General features: G+C 61.3%; 3 protein-coding genes across 12 annotated transcripts; all 3 read left to right on the top strand.

Moving 5' to 3' along the window:
- Positions 1-43: 43 nt before the first annotated feature.
- JAML (junction adhesion molecule like) lies at positions 44-7,580 on the top strand. Of its 5 annotated transcripts, XM_063355190.1 has the most exons (10): positions 44-667; positions 851-1,012; positions 3,147-3,195; positions 4,556-4,719; positions 5,101-5,326; positions 5,487-5,616; positions 5,994-6,051; positions 6,701-6,796; positions 7,020-7,212; positions 7,452-7,580. In XM_063355190.1, exons 2-9 carry the CDS (start codon positions 920-922, stop codon positions 7,176-7,178), a joined length of 975 nt encoding a protein of 324 aa, XP_063211260.1. In that variant the 5' UTR covers positions 44-667; positions 851-919; the 3' UTR covers positions 7,179-7,212; positions 7,452-7,580. The 5 variants fall into 5 exon arrangements, with proteins under 5 accessions (XP_063211260.1, XP_063211261.1, XP_063211262.1 ...); XM_063355191.1 differs by having other exon boundaries at positions 5,490-5,616; positions 7,020-7,565; XM_063355192.1 differs by lacking the exon at positions 851-1,012 and having other exon boundaries at positions 44-537; positions 7,020-7,565.
- Positions 7,581-9,433: 1,853 nt separating this feature from the next.
- Positions 9,434-15,382, top strand: SCN2B (sodium voltage-gated channel beta subunit 2). Of its 2 annotated transcripts, XM_063355203.1 has the most exons (5): positions 9,434-9,676; positions 10,945-11,093; positions 12,103-12,269; positions 12,626-12,836; positions 13,055-15,382. In XM_063355203.1, exons 3-5 carry the CDS (start codon positions 12,120-12,122, stop codon positions 13,252-13,254), a joined length of 561 nt encoding a protein of 186 aa, XP_063211273.1. In that variant the 5' UTR covers positions 9,434-9,676; positions 10,945-11,093; positions 12,103-12,119; the 3' UTR covers positions 13,255-15,382. The 2 variants fall into 2 exon arrangements, with proteins under 2 accessions (XP_063211273.1, XP_063211272.1); XM_063355202.1 differs by lacking the exon at positions 10,945-11,093.
- A 4,944-nt stretch (positions 15,383-20,326) lies between these two features.
- On the top strand, positions 20,327-26,305 carry SCN4B (sodium voltage-gated channel beta subunit 4). Of its 5 annotated transcripts, XM_063355197.1 has the most exons (6): positions 20,327-20,432; positions 20,726-21,410; positions 24,273-24,436; positions 25,181-25,406; positions 25,687-25,816; positions 25,949-26,305. In XM_063355197.1, the coding sequence occupies exons 2-6, from the start codon at positions 21,284-21,286 to the stop codon at positions 26,040-26,042; spliced, it is 741 nt and encodes a 246-aa protein (XP_063211267.1). In that variant the 5' UTR covers positions 20,327-20,432; positions 20,726-21,283; the 3' UTR covers positions 26,043-26,305. The 5 variants fall into 5 exon arrangements, with proteins under 5 accessions (XP_063211267.1, XP_063211268.1, XP_063211269.1 ...); XM_063355198.1 differs by lacking the exon at positions 20,726-21,410 and having other exon boundaries at positions 20,331-20,432; XM_063355199.1 differs by lacking the exon at positions 20,327-20,432 and having other exon boundaries at positions 20,591-21,012.
- Positions 26,306-27,837: the final 1,532 nt, after the last annotated feature.

The raw sequence follows: 27,837 nt of genomic DNA, 5'->3' as shown, positions 1-27,837 counted from the left end.
GCGCTCCATGCTGTGTATTTTGTATGTGTTTCAAAAGGGAGCAGCTGGCTATGCTGTGAAAAGCATGTTGAGGGTGGCCCTTTTGCCTGTAAGATGCCTGCTAACCTGTGGCCCCTGACAGCACCGGTAGTAAGGCTCAGCAAAGTTACTCGGTGGCGCTTGCTGCTGACGCCTCCCCAGGACAAGATCCAGTCTGCAGGAGTGGTGGATCCCCAAAAACAAACCAGGAGGGAGCACAGGCTGCAAAAGGGTGGCTTTCCAAGAATCTCTCCCTTCTCGACTTCTCACATAGTGACTGATCAGACCTGCCTGCCATGACAGTGAGCCACATCTTGTAGCTGTGAATTGTCTTCTCCTTGTGAAGCTGCATACCCCTCATCTGCTGTCGGGCGTACGCGTCTGTAGTTCTTCTCACCTCTCTGTAACAGCCCCTTCTGCATGCTCATTTGTCACTGCTCTAGCTCTTGACTTCCTCTTGCAAGTTGAAAGTGACCATAACTCAACCTGAAATGAGAGACTCGAAACCAAAGACAAATGGTAAGTTCAACAGATGCCTTGCGCGTACAACCTCAAGATGATTTAACAACTGATTCTTTCAGATACTCCTAATTAGTCACCAAAGAACCCTTTGTGCAAGAGACAAGTTGACTGCCCCAAGCCACACTAGGTGAGTATTTTTTGCACTAATATTTACTTTTTTGTTGTTTGTTTTTCCTGAAAAGTAAACTAGAACAAAGAAGTGCTGAGGATTCAGATACCATGTGCAAAAGTAGGAAAATGTGAAGGCAGTATGGTATCTATGTATTTTTTTCCCCCAATTTATTTAGTAAAGGCAATTATCCTGTGGCAGGATTTGGAAATGTCAGCACTGTAATCTACAGAACAGCCTGGGTGAGTGGGTGCTCTCTGCAGCTGCTGCATGCACAGCACCCACTCACTGGTGCGTGTCGCAGAGGGAGACCCTGCAAAAACACGTTCCCAGACAGGACCAGAATTTCTTCTGAGAAATAAGGTAATGAATCCAGGAAGGATTTGATGGCAAATAAGGACCAGAGCCTCAGTAGCTCAGAAACAGAGTTCTGAAGTTCTGAGGGTAATGTCCATACATAGGTTTCTGTGCGCTGCGGACTTTTTGGTTTTTTAAGCTGGCTCCTATTTTGGGACCTGCACGGGAGTGGCCCTGGGCGGGGCTAGCTCTGCTTGGGTTCTACAGCTTTTGGCAGTTTAGCTGGAAAGTCGGATGCTTTGGCCTGCTGCGCTCAGATATTGCTGCACCAGCTGAGGGCTTTGGAGCTTAGCGTGAGTTTTGCTGTGTTTGTAGGTCGCGTGTGCACAAGCGCAGGTTGTACAGCAAACCGTGTCACGGCAGGGCTGCAAACGGTGCACTCAAACCGCACAGCTCTCCCCTCCACCTCCAAAAAACCCAGCCCCCAAGTGGGTCATGGTGGTTTTTTTTTTTTTTTTTTGAAAGGCAGATTTGAGAGAATTCCAGAAGGCTCGCTGCCGCTTTTCAGGGTTTTGTTTGTGGAAAGGGGAAGGCAATGAAGGGCGGAGGTGGTTTTACATCTCTGACTGCAGGCAGACTGAAAAGCCCTGCTGACCGTTTCTCAGCCTAGAACAGACCCGTGAGTCCCCCAGCAGCTAATTCTGGGCCCGCAATCCCTGTCTGAGCCTGTCTCAGGGTGGTTTTGAGCTTCCTTTGCTGAGAAAAAATGCATTTGGGTAGAAACAGGAATTAGCGAACATGCCCGGTCACGTAGAGAGATGGAAGCTCCCTTAGGAGATGCACAGTGGCAGGGAGGAGGCCTTCCCCGCTTCCTCTCCGTGCTCTGCAGAGCCGCAGTAGCTGCTCCTGCCACTCCAGGGTGCATGTACGGCACATCCCCTCTCACCTCCCTGCTGCCCTTTGCACCTGGTGTTATTGTCACCATCGGTTCTGCAAGGAGTGCCGGGGATACCGGTGCTGCCCCAGCAACCTTGGGTTCCCAGGAGCACAGATCTGTCGCTGCAGCTTCGTGCTCCGCAGCACTGAAGGGAACCGTGGATCTCTGAGAGCAGCAGGAATAACGGCTGATGTTTACCTTAAACATTTACTCCAACGCTATTCCTGGCTGTCTCTTGGGGAGAAATATCTGGCACCTTTTCCCCTTCCAAGCCTTACTGGAGCTGGTCTAGAGATCCTCTGACTTGCACAATGGAGGAAAAATGAGAGAAGCCAGCAAGACTTCAGAGATGTTTGTCTCTTGTTGTCTGTCTTTCTGCAGCAAAGATGCATGTGTTGGAAAACATGTGCTGGTAACGGCAGCCTCAAATTCAACTGTAATGTCAGGTTCTCCAAGTGGGAGGGCTTCTCTCAATAAGTTTTTTGTCCTTAAATACGTTTATCGGTTTTGAACGGGCATGGCTTTGAACCATGGAGCAGAGACACAGCGAGCAGGGTACTGGCTCTTGCCCTGCTGCGATCCACGCGTGAACACTGGCTGCCGTGATCCTGACGACAACAGCCAAGCCCTGCTCAGGCTGCAGGGTACATCTACAATGGGTAGAAAGGAGACATCAGCTTTCTTCTGAGATATGGTGCAGCAGGTCATACTGAACACAGTGACCAAATGTGGCACTGTCTGAACAGACCCTGAAGGGTTCCGGCAGAAGTTCTCACCACGTGCAGCACCCTGGAGCAAGGGGGTTATTTCTAGTCAGGGGTCTGGTTTTTTAAGACCAAACTTCTCTGAGGATGTAGTAGAAAAAAACATCCCATTGTTTTCTGAGCAGAGTTAGCATCTATGAACATCTCGGTTCAGACGCTAGAGACTCGACCCCCAAACCACCGGAAAGATTCATTACTTGGGGGAAAATGCAGAGGTGCTTCGGGCTGAGCCCTCCCACCCGCTCGCTCTCTCTTCCTTTCAGGGCTCGGAGCAGTGTCAAACCAGAGCTGCATCTGAGCTCTGTGCTTCACAGAGTTCCAGGCTCCCGGCTGGGACACTGGCTAACTGGAGAGGCCGAACGTCCAGGCAGCAAAGATTGTGTCCCCCTCCAAAGAACTGAAGGACGTCTTTTTCTGACCTTGGGGCTCAGTTCGGTTGCTGCTGGTCTCCTGCCCCAGGGGAAACTGATGCATGCGTCACCTCTGCTCTTCTTTTTAGAATAAGATGAAGGTGTTGCTGAGCCTGACTCTGGTGCTGACATGGCTGGGTAAGCTGTAAGTCATTCTGGTGGTTTTACTGCCCTTGCCTGCTTTCCCCTCTGCCTTTGCCGACAGACCCATCGTTCCTCTCCTCCTGCGGTGAGAACTCCTTGGGGTTTCGCAGGCGCACGGAGCTGGCAGCAGTAAGTGGGCTCCTGGGTACCAGTGACTTCTCTGCTCTCTGGGTGCTGCATTTCCCCTTCCTGCGGAGCTCACACATACAGCCTTCAAATTGCAATGGCATCCCTGGATGGAATCCTGTACTTATTCTGCCGGACTCCAAGCCTTTGAAAAAACTAGAACTGCTTTGCCAAGTCTAAATACGGGGAAGGGTTTCCAAGGTATTGATTTTGGCTCTGCTTGAGGCAACTGGCTCCCTTGGTCTTCTCCACTGGCAAATATTTGTCATTTTCAGCTCCACAGCTGGTCAAAACCAAAAGAAACCTGTTTGGGAAGCTGTAGCGCTTTGCATGTATTATTTACAGGGCATCAGACGAGTACTTGGTGCTTTGCCAGGGCCCAGCCCTTGGTGGCTTGTGGACAGACAGAACAGAGTGGCTAAGACACCAGGAAAAACCAACCTGTCTGAGCAGCTCCCTGCTGAATCAGCTCGCCTAGTTCTTGTCAAACAAGCGCCAGAGCCTCAGCCGCTCTTCTCGTTGCCTGTGCAGACTCTGGGGCCTGCGGGGTTTCTCTTGACGAGCTCTCGGGACGTTTTCTGCCCACCTTGTTTCCCCTTCCTGCCCTACGCTTTGCAGCCCGCCGTGTCGGCAGCTGCTTCGTGCTGGTGATGTCAGCTCTGTGCTCTTTGATGTTCCTCTCTTTTGTTTTGTTTTTTTTCCCAACTGTCCAGCTTCTCTAGAAACCCTAAGTGCTAGTTATGTGGCCAGACAGGTCCAAGCCCAGGTCAGGAGCCTGTGAGCAAGGGGTAAGGAAGCCAAATGGGCAGGTTGTGAAAGAGGAACTGAAATTCATGTGAAGTGGTTGAATTGCCCCTGGCCTGGCACAGATGAGAGCGGCGCTGGTTCTCCCAGCCAGTGACTCACAGGACCAACCCGGCAGGAGCTCCAGCCTTTGGCTCGCAGACGCGGAGGGCTGGGGTTGTGCTTCCCCACTTCCCTTCTGCGTGGCTTGTTCAGCGAGTGCCGCAGCCCTTGGTCTGGCGGCTGGGAGGATGTGCTGCCCCGCATCCCAGGCACGCCAAAAGCAGGTGTCGGGGAGAGGCTTTGCCCGCACAGGGGGCAGGGCCTCTGGACTGGTCAGTGCCGTTAGCCCCAGGCTTATCTGGAGAGGAGATGTCTATGGGGACAGGCAGCCTGCGTCTGGCCATCATCCCTGGACTCATCCTGCTGTCCTTGTCCCTGGCAGAGCGATGCAGCGGGTCGGCCGGCTGGGTGTTCACGGAGCCTCAGCTTCGAGCCAGCGCTGGGGACTCTGTCCTGCTGCAGTGCCTCTTCCTAGGCCCGGTGGCCAAGGACTGGACCTTGGACAAAGTAGACTGGCTGCGCACGGCAGGACCCGGCACGCAGAAGGTGGGTCGGGACCAGCGGGTGGGCGGCGGAGCCGGGCGCGGGGGCAGGTGGCAGGGGAGGGCGAGGAGGCAGCCTTGCTGCTCTCAGGAGGCTGCAGGGAAGCCCGTCCGCCTGGCCCAGGCCACCAGAGGAGGGAGGTTCCCCTGTGCGGTGGCGGGGCACCTCCACCGCTCCCCGTGCCCTGCGCCGCAGGGGAAGCACAGCGCTGGGTGCTGCATCCTGGGGCTTTCCGAGAGCGTGGGAACGAGCTGGGCTTGCGTGCAGCGGGTGCTCCACGGGAGAGGGAGAGCGTGGATCTGATGGCTCTCGAGCAGGGAAGGCATGCAGGGCAGTGCCCTTCCTCTGGGCTCCCTTCACCTGATGCCGTCTCTGCCCTGGCAGGAGGAGATGGTGTTTTATTACTACAGCAACCGTAGCATCCCTGTGGGCCGTTTCCGGGACCGGGCACAGTGGCGAGGGGACGTCTCCCACTGGAATGGCTCTATCCAGCTGCAGAACATACAGGTGAATGACAGCGGCACGTACGTATGTGAGATCCGGCTGATCCAGAGCAGCAGCATCTTCAAGAACCACACGGTGCTGCACATCAGCCCTGTAGGACAGAGAGGTACGTGCCCTATGACTGCTCCCCTCTGCTGTTGCCCTGTTTGGTCCCCCGCAGAGGGGGTGCAGAGGCTCTGGGAGGCTCTTGGACCTGCCACCGTGGTGCTTCTGCAGTAGGTCTGGGCTCCCTCTGTGTACCATCCCCTGCCTTTGTGTCTCCCCAGCAGGACGAGGAGCAGCACACGCCCAGGACGCTGCGGCCCCAGGAGACACTTGGTTTTGGCCTGCGATTGTTGGGTGTTGCTGTGTGGCTGTTGTGCTGGCATTCCTGGCTGGACTCTGCCTCAGGAAGAGGTACCAACACTAGCTGTGGGCTTATGGGGCTGAGCAAAGCACCTCCTTGCAGCCTTCCTGCACCCTTCTCCGTGGCCAAGCGCTAGTCTGACCTGCCCCGAGCAGCGCTGGAGCTGCGGGAACCAGAGGGTTCATCTCCCTGGGGTGACATTGCTGCCTGCTGTGAGGCACGGGCTCCTGTTGCCCTCTAGTGTCACACTGCCCTGGCCCGTCCCCTCTTTGCTCCGGAACCTCTTGGGCTCCTGGTGTGCCAGCAGCAGGGCTGGCCTGGCAGCACATACAAAGGGATCTCAGTGTCCCAGGAGAGGGAAGGCAGGGACAGGAGGAGCAGGCGATGCTTCTTGCTGGAGATGACACCACCATTGCCTTCTCTCAAGGTCTGCAGCCAACACAGCCCTGGAGAGGACTGGAAACAGCAGCAAGAACAAAGCAGAGGTGAGAGCTGATGCTGAGCTGCGTGGAGGGGAGGGTGTCCCTGCCCTGCCCTGGGACACTGCCACAACCCACGGGAACCGGAGAGAGGGAGGAGACGTGGGGATGGGGAGGGATGGGGCACACAGGGCTGCAGGGCAGGTGCCGAGCGTGCCCGCCTGTGCGCACACCGAGCCGTGCCCTCGCGTGGCCAGCCATCCCCAGCAAGGGATGTGGCGCGCACGGGAGAGCTGTGGGCTCCTTGCTGTGCTGCTGGCTGCGTGCGTGGGCGGTGGTTGGAATGAGCCCCAGGTCCCACCGCTTCGTTTGGCTTGCAGTTAAGAGGCGGCGCTGATGGAGCAAATGCTCCTGCAGCAGCCGGATGCCTGGGAGCAGAGGGGCTTGCCGGGCCAGGGTCATCCTCACACAGGATGGTTGCTGTCTCGTCACTGGCTAAGGCTGTGTCCTTGGACACAGGGATCACTGACATGAGGTGTATGGCGTATAGGGCTGGGATGCTGAAGGAAGGGATCCCACGCTGGCCAAGCACAAGGTGCTGTTGGCTGGCCAGCCGTGGCTGTGGCTCTCAGTGCTAGTCCTGTGACTGGGGTAAGAAGGCTCTCGTGTATTTGGGGACTGCTCGGTTCCAAGTACCCTGATCTCCCTCTCACAGGAAGCGCTCTACTCCTCAATCCCTGGAGATGAGCTACCCAAGGCTGAGCAGGATGCAGGGAAGAAGAAGAAAGCCGAGGAGACCTACGTAACCATGGTGAGGAGGCGAGCATCTGCCCCGAGCTGTGGCAGGGGTGGGCAGGGCGCGCAGCTGTAGGGCTGGTGTGACCCCTACATCACCAGCCCCCTCGGGATGATGGCATCCAGGGCTTGACTCCCTGCTCCCCATGCCAGAGAGCAGCATCCCTTGTCTTCTGCCCACTCCAAATGGGCCCCGATACCTGCGGCAAGACTCACACCCTGTCCTTTCCTCCTTGCAGCGTTCCTCTCCCTTCCAGGAGAACGGTGTCTACGTGGAGCTGGCCAAGAGGGTGATCCCGTCAGAATGGATGGGACAGGGGAGACAGGGGGACAGGCAAAGCGAGGAACCCTACAGCAGACCAGAGGGGCTTCCCTGGGCTCCAGAGGGGAAGAAATAGCCATGCTGGGGCATGTAAGCCCCTCAGCCAGCAGGTGTGTGCAAGACATCTTTGCTCCTTCGGGCAGGCCAGCGTTCTGCTGCTGTCAGCCCTTCCTCTAAGAAGCAGTGTCACTTCACTGTGTGCTCCGTGCCAGAGCCACTGCTGGGGCACGTCCCACCCCGCTGCCTGCCGGGACAGAGATGAGTCTCTCTGGCTCTTGTCTGCTGGTCTCTGGAGGGGGGCACAGCGGGCACAGCCTCCATGCTCTAGCTTTCATCCTGGTCCATGCAGCTCCAGGTCCCGAGACAAGGACCTCCAAGGAAGAGCCTGGCGGGGGGACGAAGGGGGAGATGCAGCGGGAGCCGTGCCAACGGTATCTTCTGAAGATAATAAAACTCAGGGAGTCCAGCCTGTTCCTGGCTTCCTTTTACCTCCTGCTTAAGCGTGTGATGTCCAAGTGTGCCAAAAACGTGGCACCCACGCCTGCCCCGCTGGCTGCAGGGAGCAGTGGAGCCAAAGGGGACGCGAAGGGGGTCCCTTTGCAGCAGGAAGGGGCTTCCCTGGGCCGTACGGAGCCCCCCTGCTGCCCTGGCTCTGCAGGGGGTGGCGGGGAGTGGGGTCCCCCACCAGCGTGTGCTCACACGTGTCTCCCCTGCACCAGCCGCCCTCCGCGGATGGGCACCTCCGCGTCCACCCTACACCTGGGACTGGCTGCCCTGGCCGGGAGGGGTAATACAGCAACCCCCTGCGGGCCTCCGGGCCGGCGTTCCGGGGCGTTCTGGCCCTTCTCCGGCACTATCTATAGATGTTTGACACCCGCAGGTGCAGCGCTGGGGACCAGCCGCCCCCCCCCGGCTGGGCTGGATGGGAGACTGCGGCGCTGCCTGCGCCCGCCTGCACTCCTTGGTTTCACGTTGACACCCTCCTCTCTTTTCCTGGATGAAGCCAAGTACTGGGATTGCAGGGGGAACCGGCACTCGGAGCCGGTTTTGGGGTGTCGGAGGGGGGTTTACATGCGACCTCTGCTGCCTTTGCAGTGTGTGGGACCTGTTCCAGCAGAACAGAGTGGGCTCTGCCTGCCCAGCGTGGGTGGGAAACCGCTCTGTGTGTAGCGAGCCTGTTGGCTCAGCGGGTTTCTTCTGTTCACCCTGTCTCTTCTCTGATGCCTTCTCTCCTGGCTGCCTTGTTTCCCTGCCTGAAGCTGGGCAGGTAGCAGAGCACCTCTGTGTCCCTTCTGCCTCCCCGTTGCCCTGTCCCTTCCTCGTCAGGGCTCTGGTGCACAGGAACTGAGATGTGCTCTGGCTCCAGGGCACCCCTCGCCTTTCTCCCGACTGATGCTGCTGCAGCAACCCCCTCCATCCTGCGTCCTGGGGCGTGAGAACTAGGTGGCTGAGCAGCTGCTGTCGCTGTCTTTCTGGTCTCTGAGGTCATATGTTTTCTTCTTCCTGTACCCACCTCTGCAGCCTGATTCCAGGCTTGGATTTCCCTTGCTTGACCGATGGTGCGAAGGGGACCAAAGAACTTCTTGAGCCCTGTTACTGCTGGGCAGAGCATCCCCATCCCAAGGGCTAGATGAGAGGGTACCTTGGGAGATAGCGTGCTGCTGGGGAAGGGAGAAGGTTCCAGCAGAGTCCAGCGCCCCGGGAAGCGTAGGGGGCTGCCCTCACATCAGCATGGGAGCAGGCAGGCGCTCCGGGAGTGCTTCTACCTGCTGCAGACTGCCTGCCCCAGGCCACGCCTCCACTGGGGCACGCTGTGCAGGCTGCCTCCATGGGACCTTCTGCTTGTCCCAGGCCAAATCAGCCCCTCTGCTCCCTGCCTGGCTTCAGGAGGGCATCTTGGATGTTCCTGGGCCCAGCTGGGCTCTTGAGAACGGGAACCGCTGCTGTGAATGGTGCGAGCAGGGCTGGTCACCAGCCCCCAGCAGGGCACAGGGGACACATTGCATGGCCCCACTGAAACCAGGGGGCTGCAGGGGCCTAGGGAGCCCTCAGGGTCAGGACTGAGCTGTGGGGCACTGGCCGAGTCCCTCGTCTCCGGGCATCCCGGGGGGAAGAGAAGCCCTGGGCGCTGCTGGCTCCAAGGACAAGGGACTCCCAGCAGAAACCTGCTCCTCAGCTGCCCTGGGCTCAGCACGCTGTGGGAGACGGTGGGTGACACGGCCCACGACCAGCCCTCGCAGCAGGAGCGCCAGCAGCCTTCGCCTCCTGTTCAAGGGAAAATTTTTCTGCCCTCCCACTTCCTCTGCAGAAATCCACCAACCATAGCATTTACGGGTTTTCTCGACCCAGCTCGGCTCCAGCCAGCCATATTGGGCTGTGGGAATAAAGCAGCTCTAATGTTATATGTCACCTGCAAATAACCCGGGCGTTCGAAAAAAGCAAACCACCACCACCAAAATCCACACCAACACCAGGTCCTCTCCATACACAAAAAGTCCTTCAAAATGAGCCCGGAAGCTTGGCTCCCGCAGCCCACCTTGTTCCTCACTGGCCTCAGCTTGCTCCTCTCGCTGGGTAAGTGCCGACCCGACCCCTTGCATGCACACGGCTGCCAGGGGAGAGCACCCAGGCTGGGGAGAAACACCCTCTCTGGCCAGAAGCCCCCTCCCCATGTCCCGGCCCCGAGAAGCCCATCCTGTCCCCGGGGATGCAGCGAGCCAGCCAGAGATGCTGTGCCGCAGGGTCGGGGACGGAGGTGGTCTGAGATGCGCCCTGCCGAAACCCGCCAGCCAGGGTGACCTGCTTTTAGGCAGGATGGCGGGGGGGGGGGGGGTACGTTGCAACTGCATCTTCTCTTAAAAAAAAAAAAAAAAAAGCTGTGCATCCCGCTTGCTGGAGGTTCCCTCTAAGCGCAAGGCTGTTTGCATGCCAGGCATGGGCTGCAGTGGGGAGAGGGGGCTTTGCTGGGGAGGCGGTGGCTGGTGGGCTGCGGGTGGTTTGTGGCCGTCCTCTGGCGTGTGGCTGGCTGCTGGGGCGGCGGGCTCTGGGCTGGCGGCGCTGCTTGGGGTGGGGGGAAACCGTGGTCTCTGCATTTCTGCCCTGCCCCGGAGCCAGCAGCGTGTGTCAGCAGGTTTGGGTCTGTATTGATTGGGAAGGGGAACACATCTCCTCTTTGAAGTGCTGTTCACATTCCTGCAGCTCCTGGTGGGCTGCCTTTGCTTTAGGGGAGAGCCTAGGAAATGGAGGAGAACAAGCCCAGCGAGGTTTGCTTTAGAGGCTGCGTGTAATTTTACCTCCCGAGTGCAGGGTGCAGGGTGTAGCGTGACAGAGCAGTCGGGAGTGCGCGCAGTGCCAAAGGACGCAGCCTGGACAGCGGGTCCCAGGGATTTTAGCCATTTCTTTCCCCACCTCTGTTGTCCCCCAGTGCTGAGTCCCCCAGCCAGTGACAGAGTTTGGACTGGCGCACATAGGTGCTCCCGTGGTACGTGCCTGTGGCGTGCTGGCTGCCGGCGAGGACCCTCTGCCCGCCGTACAGTCCTGCCATGCCTGGTGGCAGGGCAAAGCCCAGTTGCTGCAGAGCCTGGGAGGGATCCTGGTGGCACCTCGGCCCTCTGTGCAGCCCTGGGGTGCCCCAAAGCCATGCCACCCCACCGCTGGCATGCAGGGCACAGTGTGGCAGGGCTGGATGGAGGGTTCTCCCCGCGGCTGCCGTACCTGGAGGGCACGCCTCTGCCCCCAGAGAGCTGGCTTCGGGATGCTGCCAGTTTGCACCCCGCAGCAAGACCCGTGGCTTGAAGCAGCCGCATCTGCAATTTGGAAAAGGCTCTTTTCCCTGGCTGCAGAGCCTGGCCCCTTTCCTGCCCTGCCTGCAGACGGAGCGGATTAGCCAGCGGAGCAGCCTTGACACGCACCCAGCTTGGCCACAGGGCTGGAGTCAGGAGCACCTCGGGAAGAGGATTTGAGAGCAAAGAGCAGCAGCCAGAGGGGAGAGGTGAGGTGATTGGAAAAGCACTGTCTGGCAGCGTCACTGTCCCTGCCCTGTGGGGTGCCACAGCCCCCCTTTACAGCCTTGTCCCAGCGGCCCGTCTAGGGCTCTCTGTCCCTCTGCTTCTCGGGGCTTAGCCTTAGAGTTTGCAGCTAAATGGCTGTGCTGGAGCCTGGCTCGGCATGTGCACCCTCCCCTTTGCAGGCTGGGGAGAAGGTGCTGGATGCAGGTGCTGGGTTTCGGGGGCTGCTGGAGCAGCAGGGACTAGGGGAGCTGCAGGAAAGGAGTGGAAGAGGGAGCAGGGCAGAGACACCCCGTCACTGCCCGTGCCTCAGGTGAGCCCGCACCGAGGAATGCCCCCGTTTCTCTGCCGCAGCAAGGCCAGGGGGCAGGGACCGGCCTTGTTGCTGCATGAGTTGCTGAGATCTTGACCCGGTCTTCCCAGCTGGAGAATCCTTGTGCGAACACCACTGGGAAGGGGGGAGCACCTGCACTCCCCCTGCGGCCCTCAGGGGCTGGCCCTGGCAGATCCCGGCCCTGGCAGATCCCAGCCCTGGCCGCTGTGGTGCGTCCTGCTGGGAATGAAATCTGATAAGCGCAGCCATAAATTTCCCCAGGGATGTGGCGCGGAGCCCTGCATGCTGATGCTGCGTTCAGCCCTTTGCATAGCGGTATCGATTCTGCAGCAGGAAAGCCTCGCTTAAGTGGCGAGGAGCAGGGCTTGCCTGGAGTCAGCACAATTTAGCACCAAGGCATAGCAAAGAGGGGCCCTCAGCCCTTGCAGAGCAGGGCCAAGGGACGGTGCCGGGGCTGGGGCTGCTCCCCCCATGTCCCCCTGGCACTTCTGCGCAGGGAAACCCTGGTCCTGGCTGGCCACAGCGTTGGATGTGCCCGAGCGGCAGCCCCAGGCCCCGGGGTGAGCTCTGCGCAGCCAGCTGGGGTGCGGGGTGGGATGGGCAGACCGGCTCAGCCCTTTCTGACTCATGCGTGTCTCTGCTCCCTGTGTTTGTGGCAGCGCCCACGGGGTTGGGCATGGAGGTCATGGCTCCCGCCACCATCAATGCCTTGAACGGCTCCTCCGTGAAGCTCTCCTGCACCTTCAACTCCTGCTACAAGGTGGAGAACAAGCAGTTCTCCCTCAATTGGACGTACCAGGAGTGTGACAACTGCTCTGAGGAGCTGGTGAGTCTCGCCGGGGCTGGGGGTCTGCTGAGCGGGGTTGGGACCAGCTTGAAGTAGTCGTGTGCGTTCCTCAGGGCCCCGAGCCTTGTCCTTGTGTGTGCTCCTGCTATCCTGCCCTCCTCCGCCATGGAGAAAATTAGCAACCCACTGCACAAAGACGCAGGGCGGAGTGGGGAGAGGCACCGCGAGGAGACCCTGGTCCTTGTCGCTGTGGTGGCCAGAGCTGGGAGGGGACCATGCCGCTCGTGGAGCTGAGCGGGGGCTGCTGGGGCAGTACCTGCAGGGAGGGGGGGTGCCTGGGAAGCATGTGGGGTGCCAAGCACTGTCTAACCTCCTCTCCCACGTGGGCTGCCCAGTTCCTGCAGTTCCGCATGAAGATCATGAACAAGCAGCTGGACCGCTTTGGGAACCGGGTGGAGTTCACCGGGAACCCCACCAAGTACGACGTGTCCTTCACCCTCAAAAACGTGCAGCTGGAGGACGAGGGCACCTACAATTGCTATGTCCTGAACCCCCCCGACCGGCAGCGGGGCCACGCCAGCATCAGCCTGAAGGTGCTCACAAAAGGTAAGTGGTAGACGGGTCCCCTCTGCTGTCAGGCACCCATGGGTGCTAGGCTGGCTCTCTGCTCTGCCTTCTATGATTCCGTTCTATGATTCGCTCTGCTTTCCGTGTGTGGGGTTTGCTCCCCGGCGGTGGCAGCGAGCCCTGTCTGTTCCCCGTTGCTCCCGCTGGCTGCCCCAGCTGGGGGCCGCGTGCCCTGAGCCTGTGCCCTGTCTCCCCAGAGCCCCCGAAGCACGACTCGACGGTGGCTGTCATCGTGGGCGCCTCTGTAGGCGGCTTCTTGGCCGTGGTGATCCTGGTGCTGATGGTGGTGAAATGTGTGCGCCGGAAAAAGCAGCAGAGGCTGAACACGGACGACCAGAAGACGGAGGAGGAAGGGAAGACAGATGGCGAAGGCAACCCAGATGAGGGCACCAAGTAACGTCCCTCTGCCCGCCCCTCCCTCTTCACCCCTGTACAGTGTGACCCCCTTGATGTGCTTCCCAGAGCAAGGATTTCTGTCTCCCCAGAGCATCCCTCCTTCCATCTAAACACCCACCCCAGCCTGGAGCAGGGCGCGGACAGAAGGTCCCCGGAGCCCGGCCGCGGCGGGCAGGGCTGGGGAGGGGGCTGAAGCGCATCAAGGCTGCCCCGGAGGCTGAGCTGGGACCGGCTTGTCCCCTGCTCTGGGCGTCGAGCACTGCGTGGGGAGGCGTTGGGGGCAGGCTGGTGTGGGAGGCGGGGGGAAGAGCGCGGTCCCCCAGCAGGGGGTGCCAGGCGGGGCAGAGGGGGCCGGGCAGCCCCGCGCCCGGATGTCTGCGCCTTGTCCCTCTAGAGAAAGAGAGCAGGGGCCAGCGGCCAGCAGTTGTCTGCCCTCGGGGCCACATCTCGCCCCCGAGGCACTCCTGCTGCGCCTAGGGCATGGCCATTGGCGTCCCCGTCCCCGAGGGGTCCCCGGTAGCTGCCCATCTCCTCCTTGCCGGTCCTGTGTGCCAGCGCTGAGGGTGCTGCGACAAGAAGCTCGTGCTCCTCGGGGACTGTCCCAGCCTGCTCGGAAGCTGATGGCTGGGTAACGACCATTAGCCCACACGCTGTCTCTGAGCTCTGGTGGTTTTTGGACCCGCTAATGGCTCCTGGTGTGTAACGGACGTACCCTTCTGCCTCTCGGGCTATTTTTGGGCCTGAGCATCTCAGCCAAAGTGCTGGGCTGACTTTTTTGCGCTCATTTCCTTCTTGGGGAGGGTAATTCTAATGGAAAATGTTCTGCTCATGTGCCAAACCGAGGTGGCGAGGAGCGGCGGGGTACGGCTGCTAGGGATGAAGAGCTGCTGGGAGTTTTTGGGCAGTTGCTGGGAAGGACTGGGCACCACTGTGGGCCCAGAGGCAGGACAGCTCTGGAATGCCCGAGCAACCCCATGATGCCAAAACTCCCTCCTCCAGCCTGCGCAATCCGTAACTGCCACGGCGATGCACTGCCAGCCCAGCCGTGGGCCCCGCAGTGCCGGCTGCCGCCTGCCTCAGCCCCGTCCGTGCTCCAGCGCCTGCCCTGCTGGCGGCAGCTCCCTCAGCGGGCCCCGGCAGCTGCCCTGCGTGCTCTGCAGAGCGTTAGCAGCAGCGGCCCAGGCAGCTCGGGGGGTGCGAGGGCAGGCGTGAGCGAGCGGTGACGCCGGCCGGTCCCAGCCCGCCGCGGTGCAGGGGGATGCGGCGAGCCCCATGGCTGGGACCTGGCGCTCCTGCCTGCCTTGGGCTCATTGCCCTGGCCTCGGGCAAGCCCCTTGCCTCCTGCGCCAGAGCTGGCGGCTGAGCTGGGCTGGCTGGAGCGCAGGGAGCTCGCCCTGGGGCCTCTTGCAGGTCATACAGGGAAAATGACCCAGGGGAGCGTCCCCTGCCACGCCATGCCCAGGCTTTTCTTCTCCCATGTCAGGCGGGACGTGGGGCAGGAGAGGGGCAGTGCAGAGAGCCCCGGGGGACGCTGCCCAGGGCCTGGTGATGACGGAGGTCCCCTCTCACCCACGAGCCAGGGGAGAAGGGACACCTTTGCCACACCACCCGCTGCCCGGCGCTGCCGCGTCCCTGTGCCAGTGCCGTGGATGAAGGGACGGCCGTGCGCTCCCTGCTCTGCCCCATTGCTTTCCGCCCCGGCCCCGCCTGCCCTCTCCCCGCAGCTCGCTCGTCTCCAAGCAGGAATGCGCTGTGTCTTGCGCCCCCCCAGGCTTCCCCCCCTCCCGCGGGCTTTCCTGCCCGGGGAGGGCTGGGCTGAGGCTGCCTGCCCCCCGCGCACCCCCTTGCCCCATGGCTTTCCCCGTACAGTGCCAGCGGGGAGCCGGCTGCAGGGCTGGTTCCCCGGGACTGCCTGCTGCTCGAAGCTGGGCTGTGAGCGGCTCCACGCGGGACTGAGCTGGCGACTTCGTGGCCAAAGGCCTCTGACGGTTGCCTGTTGACCAGTCTTGCTTCTGCCTTTCGTTTCTTTCATGCACTATCCTTGGATTGCAACTTGCCAATGCATCTGTATGTACATAGCTGTACACAGCAGAGAGAATCTCTACAAATATATATATACACACACAGGAGGCGCTGTTATCGGTCATGACTATAGTTTTGGGTTTGCGCCTTCCGATGGGTTTGTTTTGCCAAACGCTGCTGAGTGTAGGATGTTTTTATCGCTCTTTGTACGGTCAAACAAACAAAAGAACAACAAAACACAAATTTTGCACTGGATGCTTTTGTGCTGCTGGCTGCCAGAGGGGCAGGACAGGGTCCCTCGGCTCTGCTCTGCCTGTGCGCCTGTCTGGGGGGACGAGAGGGCTCCAGTGTGCCTGGGGCTCGGTCCCGCTGTGGCAGCAGGTTTGCTTTGGGTGCCGAGGGATGGCCTGCGCCTGCGCAGCTCCGACCCCGGGAGCTGCGGCAGAGACAAGGGTGCTGGGGGCGGGGGGGTGCCCAGTGCTGCCCAAGTCTCCTCTCACCGAGATTTCGGGGGTGCTCCGCACACACTGCAGGGGCTGCAGCTCTGCTATGGGGAGCTGCGCCCTGCTGAGTTCCCCACCTCTGCTCTGCCGAGAGCCAGGGGTGGCGGCTGCTCAGGGCACGGCAGGGAAGGCTCAGCAGCGGAGCCCAGGGCACGTACCGGGTGATCGACACCCGTAGCCGAGCTGCTGTCTGACTGAGCGATCCAGCACAGACGTGCCAGAGCGATGCGGCACAACTGGGGCACAGTTAATAGGCACATCCATCAATTTCCCCACCGTGGAGATGGAGGGGCGAGGGGAGCTCTGACAGCCGCCCTCGGCTGTGCCTCTCCCAGCTGCCCTTCAACCACGGCTGCCGAATGCCTGTGCATCCCAAGTCCGCACACAAGCAAGGTCTGGCCAGCACACCGCACCTACAGACTACCTCTTTCCCGGGCTAACGCTGCCTGCCTGCCTGCCCTGCCCGCCCTGCCTGCCTCCCCCCGCTGGTGCTGGGGTGCACAGCCCAACCAGGCTGCAATGGCCCCTGGCAGGGAACAGCTTTGCCATCGCGGCTCCTTGGAGGAGGGCATGCGGCCATCGGGCCACCCAGCTTTGGGGGAAGCCAGCCCAAGGGAGGGAAGAACACAGCCTGAGGCAAAAGGCATGGGGGACCCATGGGTTGCCAGTTTGGGGATGCCTCTGGGAGTGCCACTGGCAAGAGACCCATGAGGAAGGCAGGCACTGTGGGATGATGGAGGAGAGTGCCCCACGGGACACAACGAGGGTATGTTTTCATCACCGCAAGGGACCCAGGGCAGTGACTGCGACCCCCCTAGCGCTGGGGCTTCACAGATCCCCCAGAACTGGGGACAGTCACTTTTACAGACCGCATAAATCTCCTCGGACCAGGTGGGATTAGAGGCGTTGAAGAGCAAGAGAGCAGCTCGGGAGGTGGCGGGGGGCCTTCCCTCTGCTGGGGAGACCTCTGCTCGGTGCCAAGCTGGAGCCATGGGGGACGCTGGGGCGCCTCGGTGGGAGCCCAGAGTCACTGTCCCTGCCATGCTGCCTGCAGCCCGGCCACCCTGCTCCCGGGAAGTAATGAGGGGGGACCTGGAAAGGGGCACGGGCTGGGGCGGTGAGGTGCGGGGTGTGAAGGGCAGCACTGGAGAGCTGGGGCTGGGGAGGGTCTGGTGGAGGTGGCCTCAGGCTGTGCCGGGTCAGGAAGAAACTTTCTCCCGGGACACAGGACAGTGTCCTCAGTGTTTCTTGCAGATGCCTCTGCAGTGGCTGCCTGGGGACACTGCTCCTCTTTCCCTGCTTGTATTAAAGGGACAAGGAAAGGGGACGAGAAACCTGCCCGCCCCGGAGGGCAGCCGGCGCTGATGGAGGGTGTGAGGAGGCAGCGGGCAGGAGGGCTCTGCGCAGGGAGAAGGCGTCAGGGAGAGGGGAAAGCCTGGCTCTGAGGGAGAGCTGCAGGCAAGGGAGGGCTGAGAATGACAAAGGCAGCCAAGCACTCACCCGCAGTCTGTGTGCCCGGGACCTCTCGCTCAGCTCCCAGCCTGGGACTGTCCTGCAGAGCCTCTGATCGCTGCCAGCGCCTCCTGCCCACTGCCAGCTCCCGGGCAGCTGGGCCACCTTGTCTTTTAAAGGTCACAGTCAGAGGACCTTGCAGTAAATATAAAGTGCTGATGGGAAGCTGTGTTCCAGCGTCGCCACCTCCTCCATCAGCAGGAGGGCTCTGCCTGCTCCTGGTCCGGGAGCCCAGCGTCCCCTGGCTCTGGGAGATGTGGGAGGGGGCCGGGGCTGTCCGCGCATTGCTGGTGGGAGCGGGGCTGGGACTGTATCCCGGCAGGATGCTCCAGGGCAGCGGGGCCAGTGCAGCGCCTGCTGCATTGAGCTGGGAGGCTGCAGCCCAACTGCTCTGCTCAGCCCTACCCTTCGAGGTACCCACGTGGAGGGAAGTAGGAGCCCTCCGCGGAGAGCAGCCTGGCTTTTTAACCCTCCCCGCTCCATCAGCACAAGGTGAGAGGGAATGAAGGGTACACAGGGACCTGGCAGCCACCATGACCCCCCCAGCAGGCTGCGAGCCAGCTGGCAGGACCCCAGAGCCCTCTTCCTGTCCCCCCGGGGAGGTGACGGTGTCCGAGCAGAGGGTGCTCGCCTTTCCTGAAACTAGACACAGCAGCCTTCTGCTGGACTCAGCAGAACAAGTTTCCGCTGAGCCACAGTATCGCCGGGTCCCATGCCGGACATCTCAGCATCGTGCCAAACTCCCCCGGCCAGCTGCTGCGAGTGCCCTTCCCTGCCATGGCACACATGGCTCACCGAGGCCGAGCTGTGGGGGCGCAGAGCCTTTCCCAGGCTGGCGGAAGCGGCAGATGTCTCACCAGATCAGTCGGCCAAGGAGAATGGCCAGAGCTGCCAAGTGTGACAGCTCCATCAGGCTCCCGTGACAGGCAGCGTCCCGCTCAAAGCCCTGGTGCTGCTGGCCAGGAGGGCACGGCTCGTCCCGGGGGTGCAGCAGGAGCAGGCAGCACAGTGCCAGGCTCGCCGCCTCGCCCCGGCAGGACACGCGGAGCCCTGCCTCTGCAGAGATGCTCGTCAGGGAGATAGTGGCCGCAGGGGCATGTCATCACGGCAGAAGCCAGGTACCCGCCTGCCCAGCACACCTGCTCTGTGCCAGTGCCCACGGGAGCCCGTTTGTATTTACTGCCCGACCCTCCCAGCTGGGTGGCACTGCTATTCCCAGGCTCCCTGCCTCCACAAGGATTTACGGCCCTGCTGGGGGGATTCAGAATGGCAGTTTGGCCAAACCCTTCTCAACTTCACCCACCTTTGCAGCAGCAAACTTGGCGGACACCTGAGCATCCCAGGAAGGAGTCCACACGTGATGGCCTTTCCCTGCACCAAGGTACCTCCTGGGAGGTGTGCCCCCCTCAATTAGCAAGGCTCCAGCAGATGCAGCGCTCCTTCTCCTATCTCAGCACACCACTTGCCCGGTTGCCAGTGCCTGCGGCTCCACTCACCAAGCCGTATCCGTCACCTAGCTATATCCATCACCTAGCCGTGTTCATCACCCAGCTATATCCATCACCTAGCCGTGTTCATCACCTAGCTATATCCATCACAGCTGCCCGCCAAGACACCTTCTGCTGCATCAGCAGTACTCTCTCCACACTGCTCCTGCAGCGCCGGCTGCCAGTGCTGCCCAGCCCGCTCTGCCTGTACTTTTCCCATCTCGGTTGCCAGCTCTGCAGCCCTAACTCCTCAACCCACAGGCACTGCTGGCATCCTTTCAGGGTCTCCTGGGATGCCCCTGCGTCCTGCGAAGCCTCCTGCTTCCCCTCTTCCCTTCGGTTTCATGCTCCCGGCCAGGTGGGAAGGAGAGCCAGCTGCAAAGGGGGCTGGAGTGGGGCTGAGGAGTCTCTCAAAGTGCTCTGGAGGTGACGGGCCATGGCACCCCGGACATGCAGGCAGGGCCATAGGCAGCATCCCTGCAGGCGAACTGCTCTCACACACAAAAAGGAGCGATCCCGTTTAGGGAAGCCATGCTGTAGCGCTGTACGCAGCAAGGGAGGTCCAGACTCGCCTGGCCCCCATAGGGAGCTTTGCCGGGACACATGCCTTGTGCCAGCAAAGGGCTACAGCCCGGAGAAAAGTGCTTGTTCCTGCACTGCGAGCACGGCGGCACCTCCTCCCCCTTCCCGCCAAGCCTCTTCTCAGGGTGCGTCACCTCCAGCAAATTGCTGCTCAGCACAGGGGTCTGGTTGTCTAATGGACCTGGGAACAAAGGTAAGCTCTATCTTCGCACACCGCGTCATCGGAGGCCTCCATTAGGAGAGGCCCTACCACCCCCTTTTTGGATGTGGTCTGCCGAAGGTTAGGTCTAATGGATGTGACGGTGAGGAGAAGGTTGTGGAGACGTGAAATTATGTGCAGCCAATTATCCTGGAACAAGCTCATGGTGAGAAAAATAAGTTTCCAAAGCGTTCTCTTTGGCGCCGGGCGGATTCCCCCTGGCTCTGTGTGCCCCCCGTCTGTGGCTGCAGAGCTGTCTGGTGTCTGCCGTGGGGCCAGAGCGGCTCTGATAGCCACAGGGACACGGAGGGCGAGGAGACTGGCGGTGTCACCCTGATGAGGTGCACCGAACGAGAGCTGAGCCCCGGCCTCAGGCCGTTTTGTCGCCTTCCCGGCAGCGGCAGGGGAAGCCACCAGCCTTAGTGGCACTTTGCGCCTTCCCAAAGCCGGCCCGGGGGCAGCACCAGCCCCGCGTTCCCGGGCCACCCCCGCAGCGAGCTTGCCCTGAGCCCACCCCGGACCCCACTCGGAGGCAGCGCAGCGATGCCGGGGCCAAACCCCTCCCGGGGGCAGGAAAAGGGGAACCCCCGGGGGCCGGCTGGCCGGGGTGTGCGTGTGCGTGCGGGGGGCACCAGCCCGAGTGCGGGGGGCGCATGCCGCGATGCACAGAGGACGCGGCGGGAGGATGCGCGCCGCGGAGGAAGGCGGGGGGGCGCGGAGGAGGGCGCAGCTCGGCCCCGCCCGGCGCGGCCCCGCCCGCCCTCCGCGGGGGCGGCCAGAGCCCGGCCGCTGCGGGCCAGCACGGACCGCGCCGCGCCGCTCCGCACCGCAGCCATGGCCCCGGGCTCGCCGCGCCTGCTGGCAGCGCTGCTGGGTAAGGGGGGGCCGGGGGGGCCGCGGGGTCCCGCTCCTCCCCGGGTACCGCCGCCGTCCGGCCGCCCCCCGGGGCTCCGGCGGGGACCCTGCCCCGGGCTGCGCCGCGGGGAGCCGCGGCACCTCCGGCAGCCCGGTGCGGGGGTGGCACGGCGGGCTGACCCTCCTTAAGCCGCCTTCCCTTCGCGCTCGACTGCTTTGCATCTGGCCCGCCTGCACCGCAAGGGATCGGCCGCTGCTGCCGGGATGGATTTCCCGTCCGCGGGCGCTAATGCAATTGTCTCTGCTCTGCAGACGGGGAGCCCGAAGCACTGAGGATAAGTGACTTGTCCAAGGTGACTTCGCAGCCGAGTCCGAGAGCGGGCTCCGAAGTCCTGGCCAGCCCCCTGCCCTGCCTGCACCAGTGGCTAACATCGCCAGAGCTTTCTTCCGTGAGCACTGCGGCTGCATCCCGCTTTGCCCTGCTCTGCTGCTCTGCGAGCAGGGACCGCTGCTACCTGCCTGCTAACGCCAACTGGGGAAATAGCCGTAGGGAGGCAATGCACTGCTTCAACGCAGCCGCCAGCACGCCCGGCCGACAGGTCATTCTTTTCTACAGTTCGTTTGGTAAAACAACCATTTGCATGCGCTTCTCCCCAGCACGGGGACGAACACATACTGCAGGGCCGCCGCTTGGAGCATGACGCCCAGACCTGGGTCCGGGGATGCCCAAGGTCCCCCAGCTGCAGAGTGGAGGAAGGAGTTCGCAGCCACCCCCTCCCCGCTGCAGCCCCTTGGGGCTGGTCCCAAGCCACCTGCGTCAGCCCTCACACACCGGCGACACTTCTGCTCCTGTGGGTCATCCTTGCGTCCATGGGCACAAAGAGCCTGAAACCAAGGGCTGCCTTTGCAGCACTTGCTGTTGGGAAACTCCCGAGGGGCGTTTTGGAGGGCATAGTTCTTAAGTTTGTTTTAAGTGAGCTGGAGGCACAGAAGACACGTAAGTACCTGACTCCCTGCAGGGCTTGGGTGCTGGTCCCTGGTTGAAGGTGCCTCCTCAGAGCGATGCAGTGCAAGCTGCTTTCGGCACGGGGCGGGCAGTGGGGTGGTAGGAGAGACTCAGAGGCACTGGAGACCAGGTTTCTGGGGTCCAGGGCATGGCAGTGGGAACCTTATCCCACAGGTCACTCACGTGGGCTGGGAGCCTAGAGGGGCAGGTGGGAAGGGGAGAGTTTCTGGGCAGGTCTGTGCATTTCGGGAATGCTGTGCTCTCTAGGGAGTGTCAGTGGGCTCCTGCCTGCACCGTGGAGCCACAGCACAGCTTCTTCCATCAGTGCCTGCAGGAAGGGCAAAGCCTGGGTGTCCTGTCCCAGACCACATCGTGCCTGGGCTCAGGCTGGCCTGGGCACTCCTCTCTCCTAACCTCGGTGGAGAGGAGCCTGGCCAGCCCACCAGGCATGGCTTGCTGTCTGTGCCAGGAGGTCACATTGAGTTTTATGGGCAATGAAAGTTTTTGTAGGGAAGCTTTCTCACAGGTGGTGGAGGCATCCTGTGGCTTTACAGGTGAATCTCGTGTGCCCTTTCCATTAGGGCAGTGGTTCCCAGATGGGGCTGCAGGAAAAGAGTGGGGCTGCCTGTGGTGGGGAAAGACTTGCTCTGGGCCCTGGCCTGGCTTGGAGGGATATCGCTGCTGTCACTGGGGCTGGCTCCCAGTTTGCACACCCAGCACTAGCTCAGGGGCTCTGGGACCCCTCATCGGGGGTCTTGTCCCAGGCGCTCACCCTCTGCCAGAGCAAGGAGCAGGCAGCCAAGGCTCTGGCAGCAGCAAGAGTGGCTGCTCCCTGGTTCCCCTTCCCTGTCTCCTTGGGGAAAGCTTATGCCTGCCAGGGTGGGAGGCAGCCTGGAGCCCCCAGGGGGCCTTGCCCTGCACACTGAAGGTTGGGGCTCCAGTGGCGTGAAGGGCAGCAGCTTTGGGCATACAGAAAAGTAATGGTGGCAGCTGGTGTGGCAGGTTCAGTCAGTAATCTCCCAGCCTCCTAACGCGTGCTTTATTTAGTGGTAACATAGCACTCTGTCTTCCTGAGACCACAGCATGACAGGAACAAGATCAGCCTCCGTTAACCCCACACATTCAATTCAGATTATGTTCATGACGTTGTAACGGTGGCAGACAGGATTAGAAGTGTTACAAGCTGCAAGGAATCGTCTTTCCTGTAAGTAACTGTCCCCTCGCGGTACCCTGCCTGCTCAGGCATACCTGCAGAGCCAGGCATCCTCTGCTAAGTCCCACTCCAGGTAGCAGTGTGATTCCCCCAGGACACTCCTGGCTGTGAGGTCCCCTCTGTAGCATCCCCAGGGCTGGTTTTTGAGCCTGACAACTGCAGGAGACCTCCATCTGGTGGGAACCGCTCCCTGACGTTAGCTAAAGGCTCCCAGGCAAAATGAAAAGCGCTTCTTTGTGAAGTTAAATAACTCCTTCCCTGCAGTGCTTGCAATGCAGCACTGCAGCAGGGCCCGAAGCCCAGGATGCACGGCTCTCGGGCTTGGCTGGGGCTGCGACGTGCCTGGGGAGTTGTTAGCACAGGCATGTGTGGAAGAATAAATCAGCATCAGAAGCGGCTGCAGAGAGAGGCGAATCTGAAGCTGAGGGCGGTAAATCCAAGTTAAGGTGTCGGTGGAGCTGGGGACCAGCTTGTAGCTGTGGGAAGAGCTGTCCCCCCTGTGTTTTGGTTGTCAGAGTGCCCAGGGGAAGCTTTGTAGGGGTGGCTGGGTCCCTTTGGTAGCTGAGGTCTGGGAAAGGGGAGGATGATGTCTTGCCCGGTTGTATTGTGTCTTGTCCGTACCACATCATACAAGCGGGACGGGGCCCTGGTGTGATGGGGATGGGGAGTGGGGCTGCTCCCCTGGCCCGGAGCCAAAGCATCCCTGTGCCCCCCAGAAAGCGCTGGTGTGGATGCCGCTGGCCCAGCACAGCGGTGCAGAGCCAGTCCCCTGCCTGGGACCCCGGGAGCTTTCAGGCATGCCCTTGGCTCCCGCAGCTGGGCTCGTACCTGCTCCCTGATGCCTTTCTCCCTGCCAATGGGGAGGAGAGGAGCAGGAGAGCGGCGTTCTGCAGTTTGAAGGTCATCTGCCAGCTCCTGCGAGCGGTGAAGCTCTCTGCGAGGCAGGCGTGAGGGGGTGCCGCTCCAGAGGGCCGTGCTGGTGCTGCACGGAGCCCGCTGCACCGGCTGCGGGAGCCCTTGGCCGGGGCCGGGGCCGGCGCAGTGGCAGGCGTCCAGGACAGCAATGCTAATTAGTGCTCGAGCTCCCTGCTTGAAGAACAGAGAGCTCTGCTTTGCTTTGGGCTTTTTCTTTTTTTTTTTTTTTTCCTCCCCCCCTTTAAGGTTTAGCTGAAGGCCTTGTGGATAACATTCAAATGAGGGCTTTCATTTGCATACTTTGTTCGTGGTGATATCATGGTTCCCTTTGAACCCGCGCTGTCTCTGTGGGTGCCAGCCCGCCCCCGCAGTTCCTCCAGGAGCAGGTCCCCTGTCTCTGCCGCGCTGGGGACAGGCGTGTTGGCTCCTGCCATGGCAGCTTGGGGTGCCAAAGGGGATGAGGGGTAACAAACCCATCCCTGGGGTGGCGAGCTGGGCTCGTGCCCCCGTGCTGAGGCTGCGGGGAGGAGGAGGATGCTCTGGGTCCCTGGCAGAGCCGGGAGCAGGACCTGGAGGGAGGCGATGGCTGAGTCCTGCAGCCCCCCATGTGCTCCCTGGGAGGGGATCCCCACTGTGGCTGATGCCCGGGAAGGACCAGGGGCTGCAGCAGGCTGGGCTGTGTGTGGGCACCGTGTCCTCACTCTCTCCTCCCCTCTCCCTGCCAGGTTTGCACATCGTCGCCATCGTCTTTGCCTTGGAGGTGTCGGTGGGGAAGACCAACACTGTGATGGCTCTGAATAACTCCGACGTCCTGCTGCCCTGCACCTTCACCACCTGCATAGGCTTTCAGGACCTGGTCTTCACGTGGTATTTCAACTCAACAGAGCTGGTGGGTGGCTCTCTGGGCTTTGCCTCTGTTTTCTTGGCAGGTCCTTTAGTACTTTCCCAGTGCAGACCAGCACTGCAGTTCTCATGGAGTTCCCTCTCTCCTCTTGCAAGATGTCTGTCCCTCTGAGTTGTCTCCAGCTCTGGAGGGATGGGGCTGTGCAAACACGGTGACTTAAATGCCCTGCCATGTCTGTGCCCATGTCTGGGCACAAAGCTGTTCTGGATTTTCTGCTGCCCACAGCCTCGTTTCTTTTCATAAGTTGGTCATAAATTGGCTGTTCAGGTGCAAGTACTTGGGGCAAAATATGGTTAATTTATTCTCCTGTGCTTGCTCTGAAATACTAAAGTTTGTGTATAGATTTGTGTCCTCCTGGGAATGTTCTGCTCTTCAATTCCTTAGCAGGGGGGCTGGTTTAGAGCAGGTCTGTCCTCGCAGGCTGGCCAGCCCTGCGTGGCCCTTGAGCGAAGGGACTCTCTCTGCCCTGGGGTTCTCCCATCTTTTGTGTGGCCTGGAACCTTGCTCCAGGGCGACTCAGATTGATCTCTTGCTTCCCCGGGGGGCCGTGCCTCAGGTCCCCCTCCATGGCCATTCCTGCTTTAATGGGTTGTGCCGGGACACTCGGCCGTGCGTGCCTGTGCGTGCAGAGGTGGGGCAGGGCACCGGCAGGAGAACTCGAGCTTTTCCTTCACCTGGGGCTGTCGGGAGTCCAGCTGACCCCCACGTCCCGCATCCCTGCCTCTGCAGATTTACCACGGCAAGATAAAGAGCAAAGCCTCGGAGCCCTTCCTCGTGGGACGCAACCCACGGGTCGAGTTCGTCGGCTCGACGACCGGCAAGGACAACAACATCTCCATTGTCCTGAAGAACGTGGAGTTCAGCGATGCTGGGAAATACACCTGCCACGTCAAGAACCCCAAGGAGAAGAACGCGCAGCACAATGCCACCATCTTCCTCACGGTGGTCCAGAAGAGTAAGTGCTGGCCAGGGCTGCCGTGCCCCACAAGTGGCACTGGGGCAGTGGGGGTGGAAACCCGTGCTGACCCCACCTTGGCTTGTGGTTGTGGCAATACACGGGGTGTCCTGGTTTCTCGGAGGTAGTTGGCATCCCGAAGGGCAAGGCTTGGCCTCGTGCACCTCTGTGCTGCGGGCCAGCGGCTGGTGGAGGGGGATCACTGCTTTTCTCGGGGGACCATGCAGCCGGGAGCATCCCGCTCCCCTCCCGAGGCCCCTCAGCACCTTCTCTCCTGCAGTGGTGGAGACAGACAACACTGTGACGCTCATCATCGTGGGCGTTGTGGGGGGGCTTATCGGCCTGCTCATCCTCTTCATGCTCGTCAAGAGGGTTGTCCTGTTCATCATCAAGAAGACCCAGGATGGGAAGTGAGTGTGGGTGCTGGTCCTGGCACCCTTTGGCGGGTGCCGCCGTGGGGCAGGGCTGCTCGGGGCCGGGGTCTTGGGGAGAGGGGCCGGGGGGGGCTGGGGGCCGTCAGCTGGCCGTGTGCTCTCCCCCAGGAAGGAGTGTCTCGTCAGCTCGTCAGGGAACGACAACACCGAGAACGGCTTGGCCGGCTCCAAGGCAGAGCAAAAAGCACCACCAAAGGCATGAAGCAGCGGAGCCCTGGCCTGCCCGGCGGCGGGGAGGGTGGGCAGGGGGACAAGCCTTTCCCTTTTCTTTTCTTTCCAAACTGCCAACGCTTGAGACATGTTTCTATTACACACGTGCCTGCAACCTGCACTGCTTCTCAGAAAAGACTTCGGCTGCCACGGGGACTGGGAGCTGCTTGTGGACTCGGACTGGGATGCTGCCGGGACGGAGGGAGCCGCCTGCTCCACTCTGAGTGAAGGCAAGAGGGTGCCGGGCGGGCAGGGAAGGGGCTGGGTGCTGGGGGGTACCCTGCTCTGCAGCCGTGCGGGTGCTGTGCTCCCGGGAATGCGGGGTGGTGGGCGGGCGGGGGTCCCGGCGTGCCTGGGGGGGCAAAGGCTGCCAGGAGCTTGGGGCGTCTTGTCTGGCTGTGGCGATGCTGAGGCAGGGCAGGCAGGAGCTGCCAGCCTCCGGCAGGAGGTTTCTGGAGCGGAGCAGGGATGCAGGGAACTTGCCGTGGAGATAGAGGTCCTGCCCGTGCCACATTTCTCCTGGGTCCGGCGCAGGAGGAGGGGAGGAAGCAGGGCTGTCGTGACGGGGCTTTCCCTCAGCTCTGCTGTGAAGCACACTTGAGAACCAAACCAGTGAAGGGCCCGTTGCTGTCAGGGCTGTCACCTCTTCCCAGCGCCATGCTCCCGTGGGGCAGGCTGGCCCCGAGGTCCCTCGGTTCCTCCCATGGCAGGGCTGGGGGGACCAGCGGCCAGGGCTGGCCGTGTCCCTGCTCACTGCTGGCTTCACTGGGTGAAGCTCTGCATTTTGCACTCGCTTTGCCCCTGCGCAGGGCCACCCCCCGGGGGCAGCGGGGGCTTCTTCCCCCGCCAGCCTTCTCAGGAGGGGCTCCCTGGGTTTGTTTTTGCTCCTCCTCCCCTCTTTTTAAAGCTCGGCACTCAGAGCAGCGATGCTTTTGATGCTGACTCGCCAAGGCTTAACTCGTTACGCGGATGTTTTTTATATGAGACTCCAGTGGGGAAAAAGGCGGATTGCGTTTCCCTTTCACCCAAGGAAAACTGTGGCACTCCATCCGCGATGCAGGGAGGGAGCACGGCCGAGCCCTGGCAAGGGGAGCCATGCTGGGGCTGTGCCAGCCCGCTCCCGGGCCTGCCACTGGCCCTCTGGGCGACCTCGGGCAAGTCGCTCTGCCTCTCCATGCCTCAGTTTCCCCATCTGTAAAATGGGGATGATAATACTGCTCTACCTCACAGGGGTTGTTGTGAGGCTTCCTTGGCTAACATTTGTAAAGCACTTTGAGGTCCTGGCATGAGGGGTGCCACAGAAAGCCAGAGGGCCTTTGCGAAGGGTACCGGCAAGCGGGGACTCGGGCAACCCAGCCCCCTTCCCGAGGGCTGCAGGATGAGAGACACGAAGGGTCCCAGTGAGCTGATCCTACAACTGGAGTTGATAATGTCCTTTACAATGTGATTTGTTCCCTATTTCTCCTTTATTTGTGGGTGTCTGTCAGTGAAGCTGCAGGACAGGCAGCTCCCCCATCCCCACTCGAAACTGGGAATTGAAGCTGAGCGGTGACTTCCCCGGCTGCGGGGGCTTGCACCCCGACAGAGGTGCCGGAGCGGGAGGGAGGCGAGGATTTTGTGGGCAGGGCAAAGGAGGAAAGTCTCCACCTTCTGTGGAGAGTGTTGTGGGAGAGGTCAGACCACACCAGCCCGCTTGTGGGGACAGTGGTGGGCACCTCGCACCTTTGCCCAGGCTGGCTGAGCCCCGGCTGGGCTCGGGGCACCTCCCGGAGCGGGGCCCTGCGTCT

Source organism: Chroicocephalus ridibundus, chromosome 18 (genome assembly GCF_963924245.1).
Source record: "Chroicocephalus ridibundus chromosome 18, bChrRid1.1, whole genome shotgun sequence".
In the NCBI taxonomy this organism is placed as follows: Eukaryota; Metazoa; Chordata; class Aves; order Charadriiformes; family Laridae; genus Chroicocephalus; species Chroicocephalus ridibundus.
This window is presented reverse-complemented; position numbering and strand designations above follow the sequence as displayed.

Coding starts and splice junctions, on each gene's coding strand:
- JAML (XM_063355190.1), top strand. CDS start 920: ATGCACAGCACCCACTCACTGGTGCGTGTCGCAGAGGGAGACCCTGCA. Junction 3,196..4,555: donor TCTGGTGCTGACATGGCTGG/GTAAGCTGTAAG, acceptor TGTCCCTGGCAG/AGCGATGCAGCGGGTCGGCC. Junction 5,617..5,993: donor GGACTCTGCCTCAGGAAGAG/GTACCAACACTA, acceptor CCTTCTCTCAAG/GTCTGCAGCCAACACAGCCC.
- SCN2B (XM_063355202.1), top strand. CDS start 9,607: ATGAGCCCGGAAGCTTGGCTCCCGCAGCCCACCTTGTTCCTCACTGGC. Junction 9,677..12,102: donor CAGCTTGCTCCTCTCGCTGG/GTAAGTGCCGAC, acceptor TGTTTGTGGCAG/CGCCCACGGGGTTGGGCATG. Junction 12,837..13,054: donor CCTGAAGGTGCTCACAAAAG/GTAAGTGGTAGA, acceptor CTGTCTCCCCAG/AGCCCCCGAAGCACGACTCG.
- SCN4B (XM_063355196.1), top strand. CDS start 24,005: ATGAGGGGTAACAAACCCATCCCTGGGGTGGCGAGCTGGGCTCGTGCC. Junction 24,437..25,180: donor ATTTCAACTCAACAGAGCTG/GTGGGTGGCTCT, acceptor CTGCCTCTGCAG/ATTTACCACGGCAAGATAAA. Junction 25,817..25,948: donor AAGAAGACCCAGGATGGGAA/GTGAGTGTGGGT, acceptor GCTCTCCCCCAG/GAAGGAGTGTCTCGTCAGCT.